Genomic DNA, 20,099 nt, shown 5'->3' with positions numbered 1-20,099 from the left:
CTCTGTCATGTCGGAGAGAAAGCCTCTTGAGGGATGGTTAGGTAGAAATAGTATGTTGATAGTTCCTATCGTTTTATACTTGGCTTTGAGTTGCATCTTAGTCTTAGCTTTCTCTTAGTCACTCAGCATGAGTTGTCACCACTGGCTCAAGCAGACTTATATTGTGCACTAAACATTATTCAAGACATACTGGCACTAGCAATTAGTGATAGTGAGGACCAGGGAATTTAAAGATGTGCACTTTACATTTGTTATGTTTATAGTTAATGAATGCTGAGCTGAGCTTTTGTAAAATTTAATGTCACATGGGTGTCACTGGCAAGGTCAGCATTTGTGACACATCACTAATTGCCCTTGAAATGAGTTGTTTGCTTGGCCATCTCAGACGGCTTTAAGAGTCAACCATTGCGGTGGGTCTGGAATTGCATGTAGGTTAGGTCAGATCAGATAAAGATGGCACCTTTCCTTCCCTAAAAAGGACATTGTGAACTAGATTATTTCTATGGCAATTGGTAGTAGTTTCCTGGTGCCATTGCTGCGACTAGCTTTATATTCCAGATTTATGAATTGAATTTAGATTCCATCTGCTATAGCCAGATATGGACCGAGATCACCACTACCTGCTATCCCCCCCGCCCACTGAAGTAGCCTCCAAAACGAATTAGCACATGCAACAGGTACAGAGAATGTTTGTGTTTTCCCATCTGTCAAATGATACCAAACTCCAGGAATTTCAAGATCAGAGATTACAGGAACAAATGGTCAACTCATCAAGCAAAACTGATGATCCCAACTGATAATTAAACTGGACAAGTCAGATTCCAGAATGAAACTTTGTTTGATAAATACCATAAGTTTTATTTTGAATTTGGTTACTGTGATGGACAGTCACTGAACATATCCACAAAAGGTCACAAATGTATTTTTAACAAAAGAACAGTTTATTATACAGAAAAAGGAAAAAATAATTAACACCATGCTGCCTGACCTGCTGTGCTTTTCCAGTGCTCTGATCTCCAGCATTTGTAGTCCTCACTTTCTCCCATCATGTAACAACCTGTTAGCCTTATTATAGATATTACAAATAAGGATTCAACCCTTTTACGCAAGATAACAATCTTACAGATATTCAGAATTCATTATAATAGAAATCAGGGGCCTTCAAAAAGGTCCTTCTTCAAAATCAGCAAACTTTCTTTCCAGCAAACGTCTGCATTCACTCGATGCTAGTTACTTTAGTTAGTCTCTTCATGAATCCTTTAAAGAAACTACAAAATCTAGGCGAAAGTGAGGATTGCAGATGCTGGAGATTAGAGTTGAGAGTGTGGTGCTGGAAAAACACATGTGGCCAGGCAGCGTCGAAGGAGCAGGAAAATTGACATTTCAAGCAAAAGCCCTTCATCATTCCTGATGAAGGGCTTTTGCCTGAAATGTCGATTTTCCTGCTCCTGGGATGCTACCTGACCTGCTGTGTTTTTCCAGCACCACACTCTTGAAACTACAAAAACTGTTCCCTTATGTCTGAACATTGAATTCTTCAACTTCTCTTCCCCAGCCTCCTCCTTTTGGAGCTCTCTTATTGACATTAAGCCACTCAGGTCTTCACTTCTCCTGTCCTAGCTGTTCTGGAGTCTATGGACCTGCAATACTGCTCTTACAGGCTTTCGCCTCTTGAATGACCTACTCCTACCCAAATGAAACCTGTGATTTCACTGCCTTTCAGGCTTGTGCTTCTTTTTAAAAAAAGTTGTTTCTATCTGTCTCCATCCCCTAGGATATCTCACTGCAAGGCAACAACCAATATTTTCCCCTCTTTTCTAAAGCACTGTACAATTCATCAAGAGTGTGTAAAAGCCTCATTTAAAATGCATGCAAACAAAGTGTCCAGGTTCCCTGTCACCACTCAAAAATGAAACCAAGCCCCACCTTTCTTAACCTAAACAATTTAGAAGTCCAAATCAAACTCAAAAGTTATACAACAGTTCTCCCTAGAGCACAAATTTCCAAATAAGTAATTTAGCACGAACCTTCATCACAATGCCCAAGCTGACGCGATCATTTAAATCTATCACTACTCAGACAAACAAATCCACAGACAACACTAAAAGACACACAGCTCTGGTTTCAAGTAGTATGCAAACTCATTGATTATAAAACAGAGACTATTCCAAATCAACTCCACGCAAGTTTGCCTATCAGACAGCCAATACAAAGTTCAAAGAACTACCAACAACTTTAACAATAAATGGTGAACAGGGAAGACTGCCAAATCACTCATTTCCTTTCTCTGATATGCCCAACATGTACGACATCTTCAAAACAGCTGACGAGATTCATTAAAATACACCTCCCTTCCCTTCCCCAACATCTGTTTCCATTTTGGAGGATAAGCTGGTCACCAATGTCCACTACAAATCCACCAACTCCCACAAATACCTGGACTAAACATTCTCACACCCTGCTTCCTGTGAAGACTATTCCATTCTCCCAGTTTCTCCATCTCCATTGCATCCGTTCCAATGATGCCAGCATTTACAAGGGGGTATCCAAAATGCCTACCTTCCTCAACCAAAGATTCTCCACCACTGAGGCTGGCAGATCCCTCATCCCTTTTCCTTCCTCTCGCATCAGTGATAGGGTCCCCCAGTCCTCATTTACCACCCAAAAGCATTCATATCCAAAATGATTATTAGCCACCATTTCCACCACCACCAGACAGATGCTAGCACGACACACATGATCTCTTGCCAGTCAGCCTTCCACATAGGTTTCTCCCTCCAGTACGCCTTGGTCCACACCTCAATGGCACTTTCCCTTGCAATCACAGAAGGTGCAACACTCTCCAATTCTTACTATCCAAGGCTACAGACACAGCTTCCAGGTGAAGTAGTCATTCAATTTATTCCACTGTATTTGCTGCTCACAATGTGTTTTTCTCTACACTGGGGAGATGAAACACAGACTGGGTGACTGCTTTGTAGAACACCAACATTCCGTCGGCAAAAAATGACAGTTTCCTGTTGCTCGCTACTTCAACACAGTTGCGTTCCCTGCTGAAAATCTCAGTCTCAGACCTTGCTGTAATGCTCCAGCTCAGTGCAAGTGGAAGAACAGGATCGCTTTTCCGCTTGGGGACTCTGTGGCCGTCAGGATTCAATTACGTAAGAATGAAAACTGCAGAGGTTCACATGGCAAACACTCGCCCTCTCATGTAGTATGCATGCAAGCATTTGTTTTCCCCTTGAATTTGTCATCTTGTGAATTGTCCCAAGGAGTACAAGTCCAAAAGGTTCAAGAGTTTATCAGCAATACCCTAGTTCTATACTACCAAGCGATTATCTATAATTAACAGTTCTACGCAATGGCTCCAATTATTACTTCCAGTAGGAGCTAGTGTTCAATAAAGTGGGTCGCTTAACCAATACCATTTTCAATATTTCTTGCAGCAATGCTACAATTTACTACTGGTAGGCCAACCACCCGCCTGGGGTAAACTTCTCAATCTCAAGCAGCTGGGACAAAATAACCATTTCTGTTCTAGAATTACATTACGCCAATGATACAGTACTTAATACTCACTCTGAAGAATTACAGTAAACTGTTGGCATATTCACCAAAGCCTTCCAGAGCAGAGTACTTGCCCTGAATCCATAAAGATTAAAAAGTACTCTCCAATCCACAACATCCAATGTCCTCAACTAAGATGAATGGAGCGAAACGTTGGAAACGTCCCTGGCTTTTCATTTTGTAGAAGCTCCAGTGAACCCAATGTGCTAGTTTGGACCATGATAAATTACATACTTGAGTTTTCTGGCATCACAGTACTCAGACCCATTACTAAACTCAATTGGGTTTGGTTCTCCTCATGCTTCCTTACAACCATGAAGCTCAAATAACTTATAGACACAGGATCAATGAACTAAAACAATACTATTAACAATTTAAAGAATCTTGCAAATCAAGAACAAAATAACAACTTGTGTCCTCCAAGACACAGGTATACTAAATATAAACATGATAAAGGCACCAAGAACGCAGATTTGATTCCACCATTGGAAAACTGTAGAAACTACACTGACAGGGTGTCCATGTCTTTATGGGTTTCCTCCGGATACTCTGTTTCCACCCACAGTCCAAAGATGTGCAGGTTAGGTGGATTGGACATGGGGAATGCAGAATTACAGAGAGAGGATAGGGGGTAGGCTTGGGTGGGATGCTCTGTCGAGAGTTGATGAGGAATTGTTTGACCAAGTGGCCTGCTTCTACACTGGAGAGAAACTCAGCAGGTCTAGCACATCTGTGGAGAGTCCAGTGACCCTTCCTCAAAACCAAAAGCAGATAGGAATAAAAGTGGTACACATAGACCAGGGTGGAGAAGGAGGCCAAAAAAGGGAAAAACAGTTTGGCAGATAAAAAAAAGAGATAGAAAACAGTAAACTAAAAAAAAGAGAAACGGATATTGGGGACTATAATTAGATGAAAGTGGGTTGATTTCAGGACTCAGTATCAAGTTCAGCAGTTTGAGAACTTGAACACCCCAAATACTTCATGATATGGCTGCTTTCTCATTATGATGCCCATTACCAGCTTTTTCCCCTTTCTCCTAGCATACCATTATCCATCCCTTTTCAGCCTGTTTTTCCTCTCTGGGCTCTATCCCCCTCTATTCTCTCACTCCTTTCCATCCCCACCCCAACATGTCTTCAGCATATATACAATCTCTTCCCATCTAATCAGCTCTGATAGGTCAGTGGACTCAAAATATTAACTCTTTTCTCTCCAAAGATGCTGCCAGACCTCAGTTTCTCCCACAATTTCTGTTTTTGTTTCTGTCCAAACAGTGCTCAATGCAGAGCTATGTCAGTCTGTCTTTTGGTCACCAAAACAGGATCATTCTTCAAGTTAGAAGATTTCTCTGTTGAAATAAAACGAGGTTTACAAAACATACAACTTTTATACTCAATTCCATTTTGTCCAAACAGAGTATGTCTATTGCAACATTATACACTTACAGGTTCTACTCCAAAAAGCTGAAATGGAAGGCAAAGCTCTGGAATATCAGGATACATTAGCACTGGATAAACATGGCATTGAGGAATTGTTTCAGTATATCCACGGTCAACATATTGTACCTAGCATCAACAAAATGAATAAATTAATAAAATCAATAAAATACTAAAATCAGAGTACTGTACATTCAAGCATTCCTAGTTATCCCAAGTTATTCATATATTCTACAGAATGTTATCTTAGAACTAAGTGCTCACACAATAATATGGGAGTAGGTACATTTGTTCAACTACAAACTGAAATGGTAAATCAGTCAATATTTTGTGTCAGCTGTTTGAAAATTGGGCAATATCGTATGAAGAATCAGATATCTAAGAGTTCATAAAAAGTCAACAGATGTAAAATATGATGAAATGTTGAAGGGCAAAAAATATGGCATACCATCTTTATTACAAAATGACAAAACAATTTTGAGTTATAATACACTAAAAGGCATAATTAATTGAAAAGCAAGCAGAGAACAGTAGATTGGGGTAAAATAGTTACATCAAAAGAGAGCAATGAAGTTTAAAAGTGTAAAAATAAGTTATAGGAAACAGAAGCAGGAAGGGCTGTCAAAGGATATTGTAATTATCTAATAACAAGAAAACTGCCTATATACATTAAATTCCAATAGAAACAGGATAAATTTAATCTGATTAATATCAGATCAGGAAATTCCCAATCACCAAAGTCATCATCCATAGCACCATGAAGCAACATACACCAATACTCTTCAGTTTCTGCCAGAACTGCTGGGGATAGGTATGAGTAACATCTGCTGACAGCAAGGCAGTACTTGACCAGAGTACCACCTAGCAGACATACCAAAATCAAAATCAATGAGGGTTAAAGTAAAATCACCCAAAGGTTGCAGGAAAGTGCCCTAAGCTAGCCATTTATAGTTGCTTCAACTATACCATCTCTCCTCTTGCAAGGTTAGGAATGGAATTATTTGGCAATAATTGCAATAGTCAACTCAATTCATAGTTATAATTATTAAGCAGCCCATTCCATATTAAATAAAAGAACTGAATGATAGCGAAGCTTGAGTCAACGTGGAATATTACACCCACTAATGCAAACAAGAGAAAGCCTCATTAGACCCTGAGTCCCCCACCATCAATGTCTTCAGGACTCTCACTACCCACGTCAATAAATTAGATTAGATTACATTACAGTGTGGAAACAGGCCCTTCGGCCCAACAAGTCCATACCGACCCGCTGAAGCGCAACCCACCCATACCCCTACATTTACCCCTCACCTAACACTACAGGCAATTTAGCATGGCCAATTCACCTGACCTGCACATCTTTGGACTGTGGGAGGAAACCGGAGCACCCGGAGGAAACCCACGCAGACACGGGGAGAACGTGCAAACTCCACACAGTCAGTCGCCTAAGGCGGGAATTGAACCCGGGTCTCAGGCGCTGTGAGGCAGCAGTGCTAACCACTGTGCCACCGTGCCGCCCACAAAAGTGGAGGGAAGAGACTGAACTAGCTTAAAATGAGCCCATCCACACAATTGAAGATGTGTTACAGAATACTCTGCATTCCCAAAACTGTTGCAGCTGCAAGGAATTCAGTACAATTCATGACCCCTCTCTTGTCATGAGGGTTCAGTTCCCATACATAACCAGCACATTACAAACAACTTACAGAATGCACCATACAGTAAATTATGTTACTTTAATAGAATACCCCACTGTTTCTTTATTCTTTCATGGGATGTGGACATCACTGGCAAGGTCAGTAGTGTTGCCCATCCTGAAATGCACTTGAATGGAGCTGTTTCCCAGGTCATTTTAGAGGGCCGTTAAGGAGTCAAGCATTGTGTTGAAAGTCTGGAGTCACTTGCAGGCCAGACCAATAATAATGGCAGATTTTTTTCCCAAAAATGGACACAAATGAAGCAGGATGGGGATTTTCATCAATCAATGATAGGTTTCACGGTTGGAATTACGGAGACCAGTTTTCAATTCCAGATTTATGGATTGAATTTAAAGTCTGACAACTATCATGGTGAGATTTGAATTAGTGTCTATGGAAAATAAAGAGCATGAAAGCATGGGAAGGGTTAAAGCATGAAGACCACTGGTGATCTGTTGCAAAGGGTCTGTTGAATGCAGGATTGGATAAGAATAGTGGAATGCTCTTACAACAATTAGCAGAGTAAGGTTAAGGCTGAAAGGTCACTATGGTGAGATGAGATAACACAATTAGTAAAGTTAGCCTTCCTGTTAAGTATCATTATGACAAGACTGGGACCATAAATATTTGGGACATGACACTAAATATCTAATTATTAGTTAGTAGAGTCAGCCTGCTTGAAACTATTGACAATAAATATCTAATTATGACATTGGGAAAATATTAAGTAGGGTCTGGAATGAAAGACCAAAAGCAGACACTAAAAATCTAACTGTGACATTAGAGTAACATTAAGTAGAATGTACAACTAAAGAGATAATGGAAAATAACATCACTGATTTATTCTGTAACTACAGTAAGATACTTTGATTAATATAGTTGGATATGCTGATAAGCTAACAGAAACAGGATTAAAAAATAATATAGAAAACTATGGACCCGGAGGTTCGTGGGCATTTGAGAATCTGCTCTCTCAGTGTCACTGTTTTTTGTTGCAAATAAAAGACCTACTTCTTGAAGAACTCTGTGACTCATGGTGATTCTCTACATTTTCTCTATGACATGTCCCCTTGGCATTAGCTCAGGTCATTGCATTACTAGTCCAGCAGCATTATCACTATGCCACTGTCACTCCAAGTCACTTAAATAATGTAAAAGAATGAGAGCAACAATTTCATGGGATCATCACCTCTAAGTCATGCTCCACCTTGACTTGGACAAACTAAAGTTTCTGAAATGTTAATGTCTGGTCAAATGTGTTAAAAGGTTTGTTATGGTTAAGAGAATATAATGAATATGAATGGTCTTGGAGTGCATAAAAAAGGAGCATCTTATACTAGGTGGCACGGTGGCACAGTGGTTAGCACTGCTGCCTCACAGCACCAGAGACCCGGGTTCAATTCCCGCCTCAGGCGACTGACTGTGTGGAGTTTTCACATTCTCCCCGTGTCTGCGTTGGTTTCCTCCGGGTGCTCCGGTTTCCTCCCACAGTCCAAAGATGTGCGGGTCAGGTGAATTGGCCACGCTAAATTGCCCGTAGTGTTAGGTGAAGAGGTAAATGTAGGGGAATGGGTCTGGGTGGGTTGCGCTTCAGCGGGTCGGTGTGGATTTGTTGGGCCGAAGGGCCTGTTTCCACACTGTAATCTAATCTAATCTAATCTAGGTATTGTGAAGAGGACTAGGAGTGAGCAATTTACTTTCTCCACAAAGGAGAGCTCTCTCTCTTGGTTTCTAAGTCACTAACCAGTCTAAAATCAATTAACTTGGAATTCCCACCTATCATTAATGAAACTTTATTGCCATAAGAACAGTAGCTGTACATCTTAGAGCTAATGTACAGCAGGCATTAAAATGCAGACTGATCCATAATCACATTAAAAAAAAAGGTGGTGTGCACAAGAAAACGTAGACTGGCATATTAAAAATGGTAAGAAAAGAATACCCTGGGTTTGGGATCATGTTTAAGAGTCCAAAAGTATTAGTAAGGGTGCCCAATGGTCTGTACTTTAATGTTTGGCAGTATGTTTTAGGAAGACAGGCTGCATTCGTGGAAAGCCAGTCATCTTCCCCACAAAGGTTTGAAGTCATTTTCAAAACCTGTTCCTTGGGCTAAGTGGGAACTGTCTTTTAGTTGCTTAAAACAGTGCTTTCTACCTAACTGCTACCAATGCACAGAAGTTAACAAAATTATCACATAAAATTTCACAAACATGAAGACCAAAGAGATGGCATGTTGGCTCAGAGAGAAATGGCACAGAGATTCAGCATAGAACACCTTCTTACATGTAGCTGGTTGTTTGACCAGCAGCCTTAAAAAACTGACTACTTGCTCTGAACAGCCAGACTGCTAAAACCAAAGCAAAGAGAAAAGCTGAACTGGGAGAACTTTTGCTGAAAAGTGTTTTCTTTAAACTTAAGTTTCAAGTAGATAAACGCAGACAAAACGGAGCCTGTCTTTATGACCCCTTTGAAAAAAAAACCCAAGGACAACCTTGGCACAGTGGTTAGCACTGCTGCCTCACAGCGCCAGAGACCCGGGTTCAATTCCCGCCTCAGGTGACTGACTGTGTGGAGTTTGCACGTTCTCCCCGTGTCTGCGTGGGTTTCCTCCGAGTGCTCCGATTTCCTCCCACCATCCAAAGATGTGCAGGGTCAGGTGAATTGGCCATACTAAATTGCCTGTAGTGTTAGGTAAGAGGTAAATGTAGGGGTATGGGTGGGTTTCGCTTCGGCGGGTCGGTGTGGACTTGTTGGGCCGAAGGGCCTGTTTCCACGCTGTAAGTAATCTAATCTAAAAAAATCTGGAAAGTTTTGACACTTTGCTAAAGTATAAGCCAAGGTGGCACAGAAAAATTAGAAGACGAAAACTCCAAACACCAAAGGTGAATTTTGTACATCACTTCCAGTTTCCAGAATTCTAAATAAGTTATATACTTATGCCAAAAGTATCTTACCTTAACAGATCCCCCAATCACTTCCAAAATCTTTGCTCTGTACCAGAGTGTATCAGAGCCTTTAACAATGCAGCCTTCCCTCTTGCTATAGCAGTACGGTTTCAGTAATGGTAGAACTTTAAAACTGGTCTGGATAGCACTTGTCAACATGGTAAATTGCTCTTCTGTACTCAAAACATTAAAATGGAAGTTAGGAGCAGTTATTGACTTACAAGATTTTAAAATGGTAGACATTTCATAAGTTGTAACAAAAACATTTAAACATTGTAAATATTGCTGACATGTGCCAAAAATTGCAGCATACTGTCAAGTTAGCAACTAATTGTGAACCTCTGATATTTAAGAATGCATAGAAAGGTTCTTAATTTAATTCTTTTTTTTAAAATAAAGTGCTTTTTCTATGCATTACATACTTGTAGCAATTCAATGTATGCACAACTACTCACACTCCTTTTTGGTCAATGATCCCCTATATCTTGACAGTTAACCAAACTTAACATTTTCATATTGGGTACCTCCATGAGCACTGGCCTTCAGCGACTATGTTTAAACCTACTCTTAACGCTTCAATTCTATACTCTTTGAGACTAACAACCCAACATACAGCAATTTCTAAAAAAAAAGTAACTCATGGCTTTGTGGAAGTCTAGCAAAGACCTACATGTTCCTACAATCTGCTCCTTTAACTTGACCCTTGGATTGCATGTGTTTTGGCCTAGGAACCACTGAAGGCACAGAGGAAGTCTTCAATCAAATAAAAAATGAAGGTTTTTTTTAAAAAGTGAACAGATACAGGTCAATCTGACCAACAAGGACTCAAATCTGTGACGTTTTGGATCCCAGTATCTCAATGTCAACTACCTACAAGCAACTGATTTGGAGTGAGGAACATGAATATTGAACCTTTGGACTAGTATTGTAGAGTATACTAAGAATGCAGACTTCATACTTACAAATTCCCTTGTTAAGCAAATATAATCTGAGGGATTTTATATCGACACACTTTTGTCCATATCCCAGGAATAAGGAACTAAAAGGAACAGTGTAGCAGAAAATCCCCAGATAGAATGAGGCAGAAGTAAATATTTAGGCAAATTAATAAATGCAGATACAATAGGTAATAACTGTGGGAAATTTCAATATCCTTCATATTAACTCGTGTTAAATCAGTGCAAAGGGCAAAGGGGATACAAAATTCTTAAAATGCATTCAAGAGAAAATTTAGCTAACAGCAGCAAGACCAGTAAAAGGAGGAATCGTGCTGCATTTGGTTTAAGGTGTTTTGTGTTGCCATTGGAAAGAGTACAGACAAGCCATTTTTGAGATCAGGTTATGGATTCCCTACAAATGTGATGAATAACACATGAATAACAATGAAGTCAAGCAAACAGAAAGGACAGAGTGAGAATTTTGCTGGTAGTGATAATTATTTTTGGACACAAAGCACAGAAGGAAGCCATTTAGGCAGTCATTATTGAATCTTGGACTGTACTTAGCTCGTCCAGCCCCCTACCCAGGAGTTTTGTAAATTTTCTTCAAGTATTTGCCCACTTCCTGTTTGTTACCAGCTCCACAGAGGCCAGTAAAGTTCAGAGAGATTCGACCATCCAGTTAACTAATTAAAAGAATGATATGACAAGATTTCACATTTAAATGTTTTATCGTAACAAATGACTAAACTTGCCTCTGAAGAATGTTTCCCTTTCATACTTATCAGAAGACATGACTTCTGTGGAAAGTGTGAGGTTTACAGTTATTCAGTTTTTAATTGGCTCCTACATCTCCACTTTTGTTGACTAGTAATCAGCTTGAGATGCATTCCTCAGTTTTCAGACAGATTCTAAATTCATCAACGAGCAGTAAAGCTTATGACGAATCCTCATTCACAACTGTGATAAACATTCAGAACCCTTAGGTATGTTGTAGGAAGGGTCTTGTGATGCAGTTGCAGTGTCTGTACCTCAGAGCCAAAAGGCCTGAGTTTAATTCCCATCTGCTTCAGGTGTGTAAATAAGATGCCCAAGCGGGTTGATGCAAAAAAAAATCTAGATAGCTGCAGGATACAGCTCTGACTAGAGATAGCTATTATATTTGGATAGGAAAGGGAGACTAACAAAATCAAGAGTAGCCTCTTCTCTCAGCTAACTACACCCGAAACGTTGGTTCTCCTGTTTTTCGGAGGCTGCCTGACCTGCTGTGCTTTTCCAGCACCACACTCTCGACTGATCTCCAGCACCTGCAGTCCTCACTTTATCCAAAAATTACTACTGTCCAACAGTGTTATTCATCACATTTGTAGGGAATCCATAACCTGATCTCAAAAATGGCTTGTCTGTACTCTTTCCAATGGCAACACAAAACACCTTAAACCTTGCTCCCCATAAAAATGCTGATTCAACATCCTTGACTTCAACTCCATTTCAAATGGACAGTTTTCTACACAACTGTTTACAACTGGATACCCAAAACATCTTCCTGGGACTTTAGGAGATTTGGAGTCAACCCATCATGAACACAAAGACTACTGCCATTTTTCTCCAAGCATAAATACTTTGCACTTTTTTCCCCGAATAAAAGAATCCAAGACTTCTCTTGATCTCCAGCAATCAAACCACAGACTTACTGTCAGGCATACTTCAGAAGAGGTCACAATACCTTTTCTTTTACAAATTTCATGACATAATCCAAAACAAACTTGTTATAAACATCATAATTGTAATTCTATCAAAAATGCCAAATAAATTAGCCATCACTTCATACTCAGGAAATTAATGTTAAATCTTAACCACTTGGTTAACAGAAAGCTTTCGTCTTGCAACTATCAGATCTTTTGGTCATCACTCCAAGTCATAGAGATGTACAGCATGGAAACAGACCCTTCAGTCCACTTGTCCATGCCGACCAAATATCCTAACCTAAACTAGTCCCATCTGCTAGCACTTGCCCCATATCTCTCTAAACCCATCCAGGTGCCTTTTAAATGCTGTAACTGTGCCAGCCTCCACCACTTCCTCTGGCAGCTCATTCCATACATGCACCACCCTCTGCATGAAAAAGTTGTCCCCTTAACTCCCTTTTAAATCTTACCCCTCTCATCCTAAAACCGATGCCCTCTAGCTCTGGAATTCCCCCCAACCCAGAGAAAAGACTTGTCTATTTATCCTATCCATGCCCCTCAATGTCATAATCTCTATAAAGTCACCCCTCAGCCTCTGACACTCTAGGGAAAGTAGGCCCAGCCTATGCAGCCTCTCTCTATACCTCAAACACTCCAACCCTTGCAACATCCTTGTACGTCTTTTCTGAACTCTTTCAAGTTTCACAACATCCTTCAATAGGAGACGATCAGAATTTTACACAATATTCCAAACGTGGTCTAACCAATGTCCTGTACAGCCACAATATGACCTCCCAACTCCTATACCCAATGCTCTGACCAATTAAGTATACCAAATGCCTTCCTCACTATCCTACCTACCTGCGACTCCACTTAGGAAAGAACAGATTGTTCCTAACGATTGCTTAGACCCAGGGAGTTTAAAGACCTCTATTCAACCTTCCTCAAAGAGAACAAACCCAACTTCATCAGTCTATCCACATAACTGAAGTTTCTTATTACAGATCAATTTTGATAAATCTGTTCTGTAACATTTCTAATGTCCTCATAATCTTCAAGTATGGTGCCTGGAATTGGACAATACTTCATTTCAGGCCAGAGTTTTGTTGATATTCACTATAACATCATTACTTTTGCATTCTAAGCCTTCATTTATACAACCCAGGATCCAGTTTGCCTTTTTAACTACTTTCTCCACTTGCCCTACCACTTTCAACAATTTGTGTACATTTATCCCAAGGTCTTTACTCTCCTACACAAAATACAGTATTTTATGATTTAGTAACTGAATCTTGCTCTATGTCCACTTACTCTACCAGAATACATCCTTTTAGATCTGATTTTTTTTGCAAGTTCTTAATGCTTCTAAATTGTCTTCCTCAAATCTTACCCTCGTTCAATTAGTTATTTTAATTCCAGATTGCTCCTGGATCTTTTCCATGCTGACCTAAACTTTATGGTGCTAAAAAGCACTATCCAACAAACTTTTCCTTATTGACACTTAATTCACTTGTCCCAATTCATTCTCTTGAAAGAGTGAAATATTTGAAACACTGGAGTTTGCACATTCTCCCGTGTCTGCTTGGGTTTCCTCCAGGTGATCCGGTTTCCTCCCACAGTCCAAAAATGGGCAGGTTAGGTGAATTGGCCATGCTAAATTGCCTGTAGTGTTATGTGAAAGGATAAAATGTAGGGGAATGGGTCTGGGTGGGTTGCTCTTCGGAGAGTCGGTGTGGGCTTGTTGGGCCGAAGGGCCTGTTTCCACACTGTAAGTAATCTAATCTAATCTAAAACATGGATTTTTTAAAAAAGGAGATATTAATAGCTAGTTGTACTTAAGTCACAATGTCCTCAGGATCAGATCAAAGGCATCCAGGGAAACATAGCAATAAAAGGTAGAAATTGCAGAGGCACTCACTATAATTCTCCAAACTTCGCAATAGACTGGAGAACTGCAAATGTTACAACTGTGTTCAAAGAATGTGTAATAATAACTCAGCAAATACAGATCAGTTTAGACTCTGGTGAGAAAACATTTAGAAAGCATAACATAAGACAAAAATTAACAATGAATTGGAACAAGATAGTTGCATCCATAAGGAAGTAGTTTAGGTTAGGAATGGAAAAGGAGCAAGAGCAATTTGGAGTAATGAACTAATTGGAAGCGAATCAATTTCAAAGGGATAAGAACAGATCAGAGGCAATAAAAACTTCAACAAATTGCTCGAGAGCCATTATAGTACGGGCCTTTAATTCTTTCAAGCTAGGTTTTCCCCCATTAAAGCAATAATGGCCATTTCCTATCTCCTTGACCAAAAGAGCTTACTTCTATTAAAAACAGAAGGTGGCTCACAGCACACATTAAGTTGTTGGCTTCATTTGCAAGAAATCACATGGTACAACCTCTCAATCCACAGAAAGTCCAAATAGTCCAAAATCGTCCGGTATTTCTAGATAATATTAAAGTACAAAAATGTATACCCAACCGGTGTGTTGAGCTTCCAAAAGGTAGCTGATAAAATGCCACGTAACAGACTTTCTGCAAAGCATGATGCCCATGGAACAAAAGGTTCATGCTGCCATTGATCCTTAAGTTGACTAAGGCACAGGAAACTGCAAGCGGGCATCAGAGCCGCCCCGCATTTGCCACGGGACTATGCCTACATCAGGAAACGATAAGAATTCATTTTTGTGTTTTAAACAGCAGTCGCAGCTTTAAACCCACAAAAACTCAGCAGCTGCCGGTCTGCCCACGTGACTGGGAGATAGGAGACAGAGGACAGATAGAATCCACACTAGACCAACATTACCCATGACTCATGGGCCAAAACTCCGGGATTAATTAAATATAGAAACCCATCTCCTAATCACATCAAGAGACTGACTGAAACACACACATACCCATCGATACGGAGCCATTCTGACACAAAGGACAGGCATCCACCAGACAGGTACGGACAGACCAATACACACCAACACCCCAAGGAAACAAAGGGGGGTGCTAGCCCCTGCCCTCACAGAGAGAGAGACTAGCAGATAATACCCGGACCCGTTTTACATAAACCAATTAGCACCCTATTGTGCGTGCCCTGCAACTCTCCTGGGATGGCAGGAACCAACCTATTCGCACCTACTCCAGTGATGATGGGGAACTATCATCCCATTCATCCTCAAATCCCACACATCCTGACAACTAAAAGTATATAATATGAAGCTGCGCGCGGGAACAGCAGAGCAGCCGAGATTCGGACCTCGGTTGATCTCCGCCGGCGTTACTGCAGTAATAAACGTTACCGATTGTCGAACCGCACTCTGGGCTCGGACTGATCTCATTTCATCCGCGCTAACAATTGGGGGCTTGTCCGGGATGACGACGGCTGCTGGATTCCTGCGACGGCACTGGGTGAGTATCTTTACTCTTTTACTTCTCGCATAGAAGTCTCCCAGTGCCCCGCAAGGGACTTCACTGCCGGCCGTTATCTGAACCTGTGAACAGAGTGCGTCCGGCAGTCATGTAACGGTAGAGTACTCTTTAAAAGTGTGTGTGTGTGTGAGTGATCCTTCGCGGGTGGGCGATTGGGGTCGCGGAACACTAGTAAAAGTGTGCGTGATTATTACTTTCATTTATTGTCAATGTGCTACTGTGACTGACGGACTATCCTTGGACCGACGACTTTAGGTACGAGACCCTGACAGATTGACCCCCCCCCCTATTTAAAAACCGACCAAACAAGCCTTCCTGTACGTTGAGCCCGGTTTTAGCACCTTCCTTGCGTACGTGGTAGAGGCTGGGAGGTCTACGCGCGCTACAAGAAGGGAAGTCCTCCAAACAAGCCTGAGACGCGGGGCCTTTGGGCCAACCGATGGTTATACGCTCTGCCCATTGACCTCGCGGTCCCGAGGTATTGGCCTCTGTAGGATCAGGCGCGACTAGGTCTGACTTCACGCCCCCCCCCCTCCTTGCACTCGGGCCCCTGGTTCACGCCCAGTATTTGTGGGATACACACGGCCGCTGAACATCAGGCGGTGAGAGAGAGACTCATGGAAACCCGGGGCCCGTCTCGGGAATCGACACGGGCCCCGTCTGTAACTATTCCCCCCCTGCCCAGGTTGACCCGTGGGGCTAGGGTTCGACTTGAAGGGGGTGGACTCTCCGACTGGTAGAGGACACCCTATCGTAGCCAGCCCGACCACCATCTTCAACGGCCTCGAACCCTCACATCGGATATTTACGGTCCTGGACGTGGCAAATGGCTTTTGGTCCATTCCCCTGCACCTGACTCACAGGACAAGTTTGCCTTCACGCTGCGGGACTGGCAGTACACATGGACCCGCCTGCCACAGGGCTTCCACAATAGCCCTAACATTTTCCACAGGGTCATGAGCCGGAGGGGTGCGACCTCTCCCCCTTCTTGAGCACCCTCCTATAATATGTAGATGACCTTTTGATCGCGTCCGCGGACGTGCGCCAACACCTGGGGGCCCTGGCCGCCATCCTGCGGACACTCGCCCGGGCAGGATTCAAAATAAGCCCCACGAAGGCTCAGGTCGGACTGGCTAAAGTCCGCTACCTAGGACACGACATCAGCCAGGGGAGCAAGACCTTACCCGCCGACCGCAAGTCGGCCATCGCCGACATGCCGCGGCCGGACACAGTCAGGGGAATCCGCCGCGTCTTGGGGCTTTTTAACTACTGCCGCCCCTTCATTGCACATTTCGCCACTATTGCCGAACCCATTCAGCGCCTGGTGAAGGGGGGCAGGCCGGGAGCGGAGAGGGTGGTATGAAGACCCGAACAGGACGACGCTTACTCTATGTTAAAGTCCCATCTCCTCAGCGCCCATGCCCCGCGCCTCCCCGACCTATCCAAGCCCTTCCACATCTTCTACGGACTCGAGGGGGGGGGGTTTTACAGCGCTGTTATCACGCAAACCTCAGACGACCACATGAGACCAGTAGGTTACTACTCCACAAAGGAGTCCCCGGTCGTGAAGGGCATGCACCGCTGTGTGGCGGCGCTGGATTGCGCCGCATGGGCGGTCTGGGTGTGTGAGCCGGTCACCATTTCCGGACAGATAATACTACACACTAGACACACGATAGTTGAAGTCCTGAACACGGGCCGCCTCTGGACGGTCTCGGATGCCCGCAGGGCAACTTGGGAGGCGGTTCTCCTCCCCCGGGACCAGTCCATTCAGATCGTTAGGGACACAGGACTAAACCCCGCCGACGGGATTATCGCGGTGGGGGAACCCCACCATTGCCAGGCCGCCATCGATTCGGCGGAGGGGGACTGCATGGCCGACAGCCCGGTCCCTGATCCCGACCTGACCTTGTATGTGGACGGCTCACGTAGGCTTGTCGAGGGGTCCTACCAAACGGGATGGGTGGTGGTCGACCATACCGGGACCACCCGAGCACAGGGAATGATGGGGGGCGACACCTCCGCCCAGGTCGCGGAGCTGGTCGCCCTCACCGCCGCACTCCGCCTGGGAGCAGGCAAGCGGGTGAACATTTTTACCAACAGCCAGTACACTTTCAGGGTAGTCCATGATTACATGGCAGCATGGAACCGCCGGGGCTTTATCACGGCCGGCGGTGGCCAGATCAAACACGAAAATACGGTCCGCGACCTGGTGGCGGCCGCACGCCTCCCCCTGCTCGCTGCGGTGATAAAAATCAAAGCACACCAGCGGGCCACCACCGCTGAACAGCTTGGGAATCATTGGGCCGACCTGGCCGCAAAGGCTACCGCGGGTGCAGCGCTACCGCCCGCGCATGCAGCACCTGCTACTGAGGTCCGGGATGTGACTGTCCTGGACGTCCAGAATTGCGCGCAGCCCGGTGAGTTAGAGGACTGGCTGGCAAAGGGCGCAGCCCGCGGCCCCGATGGGGTGTGGCGGCATGGCGACAGGGTCGTGGCACCCGCGGCTATCAGAACGACCTTGATGCAATTACACTACGAGCCGGACCACTCGGGCCGCGACGGAACGCTTGCTAGGCTCCAGGCTGACTGGTGGTGGCCCGGCCTCGGCCGCGATGTGGCCAAACACTGCCGCCGATGCGTTGTCTGCGCCCAGCACAACCCGGGGCGGCCCCTGCGCATTCCCCTGGCGCACCAGCCACGGCCCAAGGGGCCCTGGGAGAACCTCTAAGTTGATTTCACTGGACCCCTACCCCCCAGCCGTGGCAAGAAGTATTGTCTGGTGATCGTTGACCATTTCATGCGCTGGGTAGAAGCCTTCCCTACACGGGACTGTACATACGCCATCGTGGCCAGAGTGCTGGCCTTCGACATCTTCCCTCGCTGGGGGGTCCCCCTCCAGATTGACTCAGATCAGGGCACGCACTTCACCGGACACGCAATGAAACTGGCCTGCCGCCTCCTAGGCATCAGACAGCGCTTCCACGTCCCGTTCCATCCCCAGAGCTCCGGGATGGTCGAGCGCATGAACCGGACCCTCAAAGCGGCGATCGCGAAGGCGATCACCGAAACAGGGCAGGGCTGGGTGGACGTTCTGCCCTGCATACTGATGCGCTTGAGGGCCATCCCAGGCCGCTCCATGGCCTCACCCCCTTCGAGCTCATGACGGGGAGGGCCATGCGACTACCAGAGAACGTCATGGTCAGGGGGGCGGGGAAGACATGGCCCCCCGAGGGACAGGAAGACGTGCTATTTCAGGCAGCTGGACATGCAGCTGCGGGCCCTTAGACAAACTGCGCGTGACCAGCAGGACATTAGGGACCAGGCAAAACTGCAACCGAATCTGCCCGCCCAACCCCTTGCCGGCGTTCGGGACAAAGTCCTGGTCAGGGCCGCCCCTGACTGACCCGGCTTCGCCCCCCGGTGGCTGGGACCGCACGAAATCATCCTCACCAGTGACACTTGCGCCTGTGTCGACATGAAGGGAGAGGGCAGGTGGAAACACTGGTCCCAGCTTAAGCCCTACCCTTAAGCCCCGACCGGACAGACACTCCCCCTTGACTTGACTCTAATTCTTTCTCCTTACAGTGCAACGGGTGGACCGGCTCCAGGGAGACCTGCTCCTACACACACTAACCCTACACCCTTGGTAAGGGTGCCTCTCTCCCTCTCTTCCCACAGATCATGCTTCACCGGTGCACCGCTCTCCTCCCTGCTCTCCTCTTTGCCCTACGACTGGCGCCTTCCTTCCCCGAAATACATGACAACTTCTACCGCCACGGTGTTGCCTTCAACGCGTCCGACACCATCTGTATTCCTGCAAGGGACAAGCCTGATGTGATCGATACGTTCTACAACGCCTGGCTGGAGGTCCTCCCGGGCGTACAGACACTCTGTTTATTCTGCACGTCGGAGCGCGACCCGCGGCCGACCTGCCTACGGCGTGCTGAGGCGATGGACTTGGGGGGTTGCATGTTCGGGACAATGTGTGCCATGCCAGAGGACCTCTCCTCTGCCCCGGCATTTAATGCCTTTACTGTACGGGATTTGTCTGTTTGCGGATATTACGAGCCTACTGATGCCGCGGTAGTCTCTTTGTATTTGTGCTTTCCACCCGCCCGACCACACCCTCGACCCCCGAGATATTGCCATGCCCCTCCCTGGGACCGGGGTCCGCGGGGGGACTGGTATTGTGGGATGAGGGAGAGGCCCTTTATGATAACGTCCGAATGAGGTCGTGCCTGTGCTGGTCAATATATCGGGCATCCGACTATTGCACAGCACAGGTACGCAACCTATACGCCATGATGGGGAAGGAGGTTATAGAGAGGGCCATAGATGCCATGGGGGCAACCCACTACCGAAATGACATACATAACACGCACACACAACGACACAGACGGG

The 20,099-nt window shown here is 44.8% G+C and overlaps 1 protein-coding gene across 1 annotated transcript in view; it reads right to left on the bottom strand.

The window, feature by feature from the left end:
• Positions 1 to 20,099, bottom strand: part of rnf17 (ring finger protein 17) — a 134,096-nt gene that overhangs the window by 27,102 nt on the left and 86,895 nt on the right. Inside the window, exons 18-19 of the mRNA XM_043691873.1 lie at positions 9,655 to 9,818; positions 5,013 to 5,132 (exon numbers count right to left, since the gene is read on the bottom strand). Coding sequence (XP_043547808.1) covers positions 5,013 to 5,132; positions 9,655 to 9,818 — 284 coding nt within the window. The remainder of the gene's footprint in view (positions 1 to 5,012; positions 5,133 to 9,654; positions 9,819 to 20,099) is intronic.

This window comes from Chiloscyllium plagiosum, chromosome 6 (assembly GCF_004010195.1).
Source record: "Chiloscyllium plagiosum isolate BGI_BamShark_2017 chromosome 6, ASM401019v2, whole genome shotgun sequence".
In the NCBI taxonomy this organism is placed as follows: Eukaryota; Metazoa; Chordata; class Chondrichthyes; order Orectolobiformes; family Hemiscylliidae; genus Chiloscyllium; species Chiloscyllium plagiosum.
This window is presented reverse-complemented; position numbering and strand designations above follow the sequence as displayed.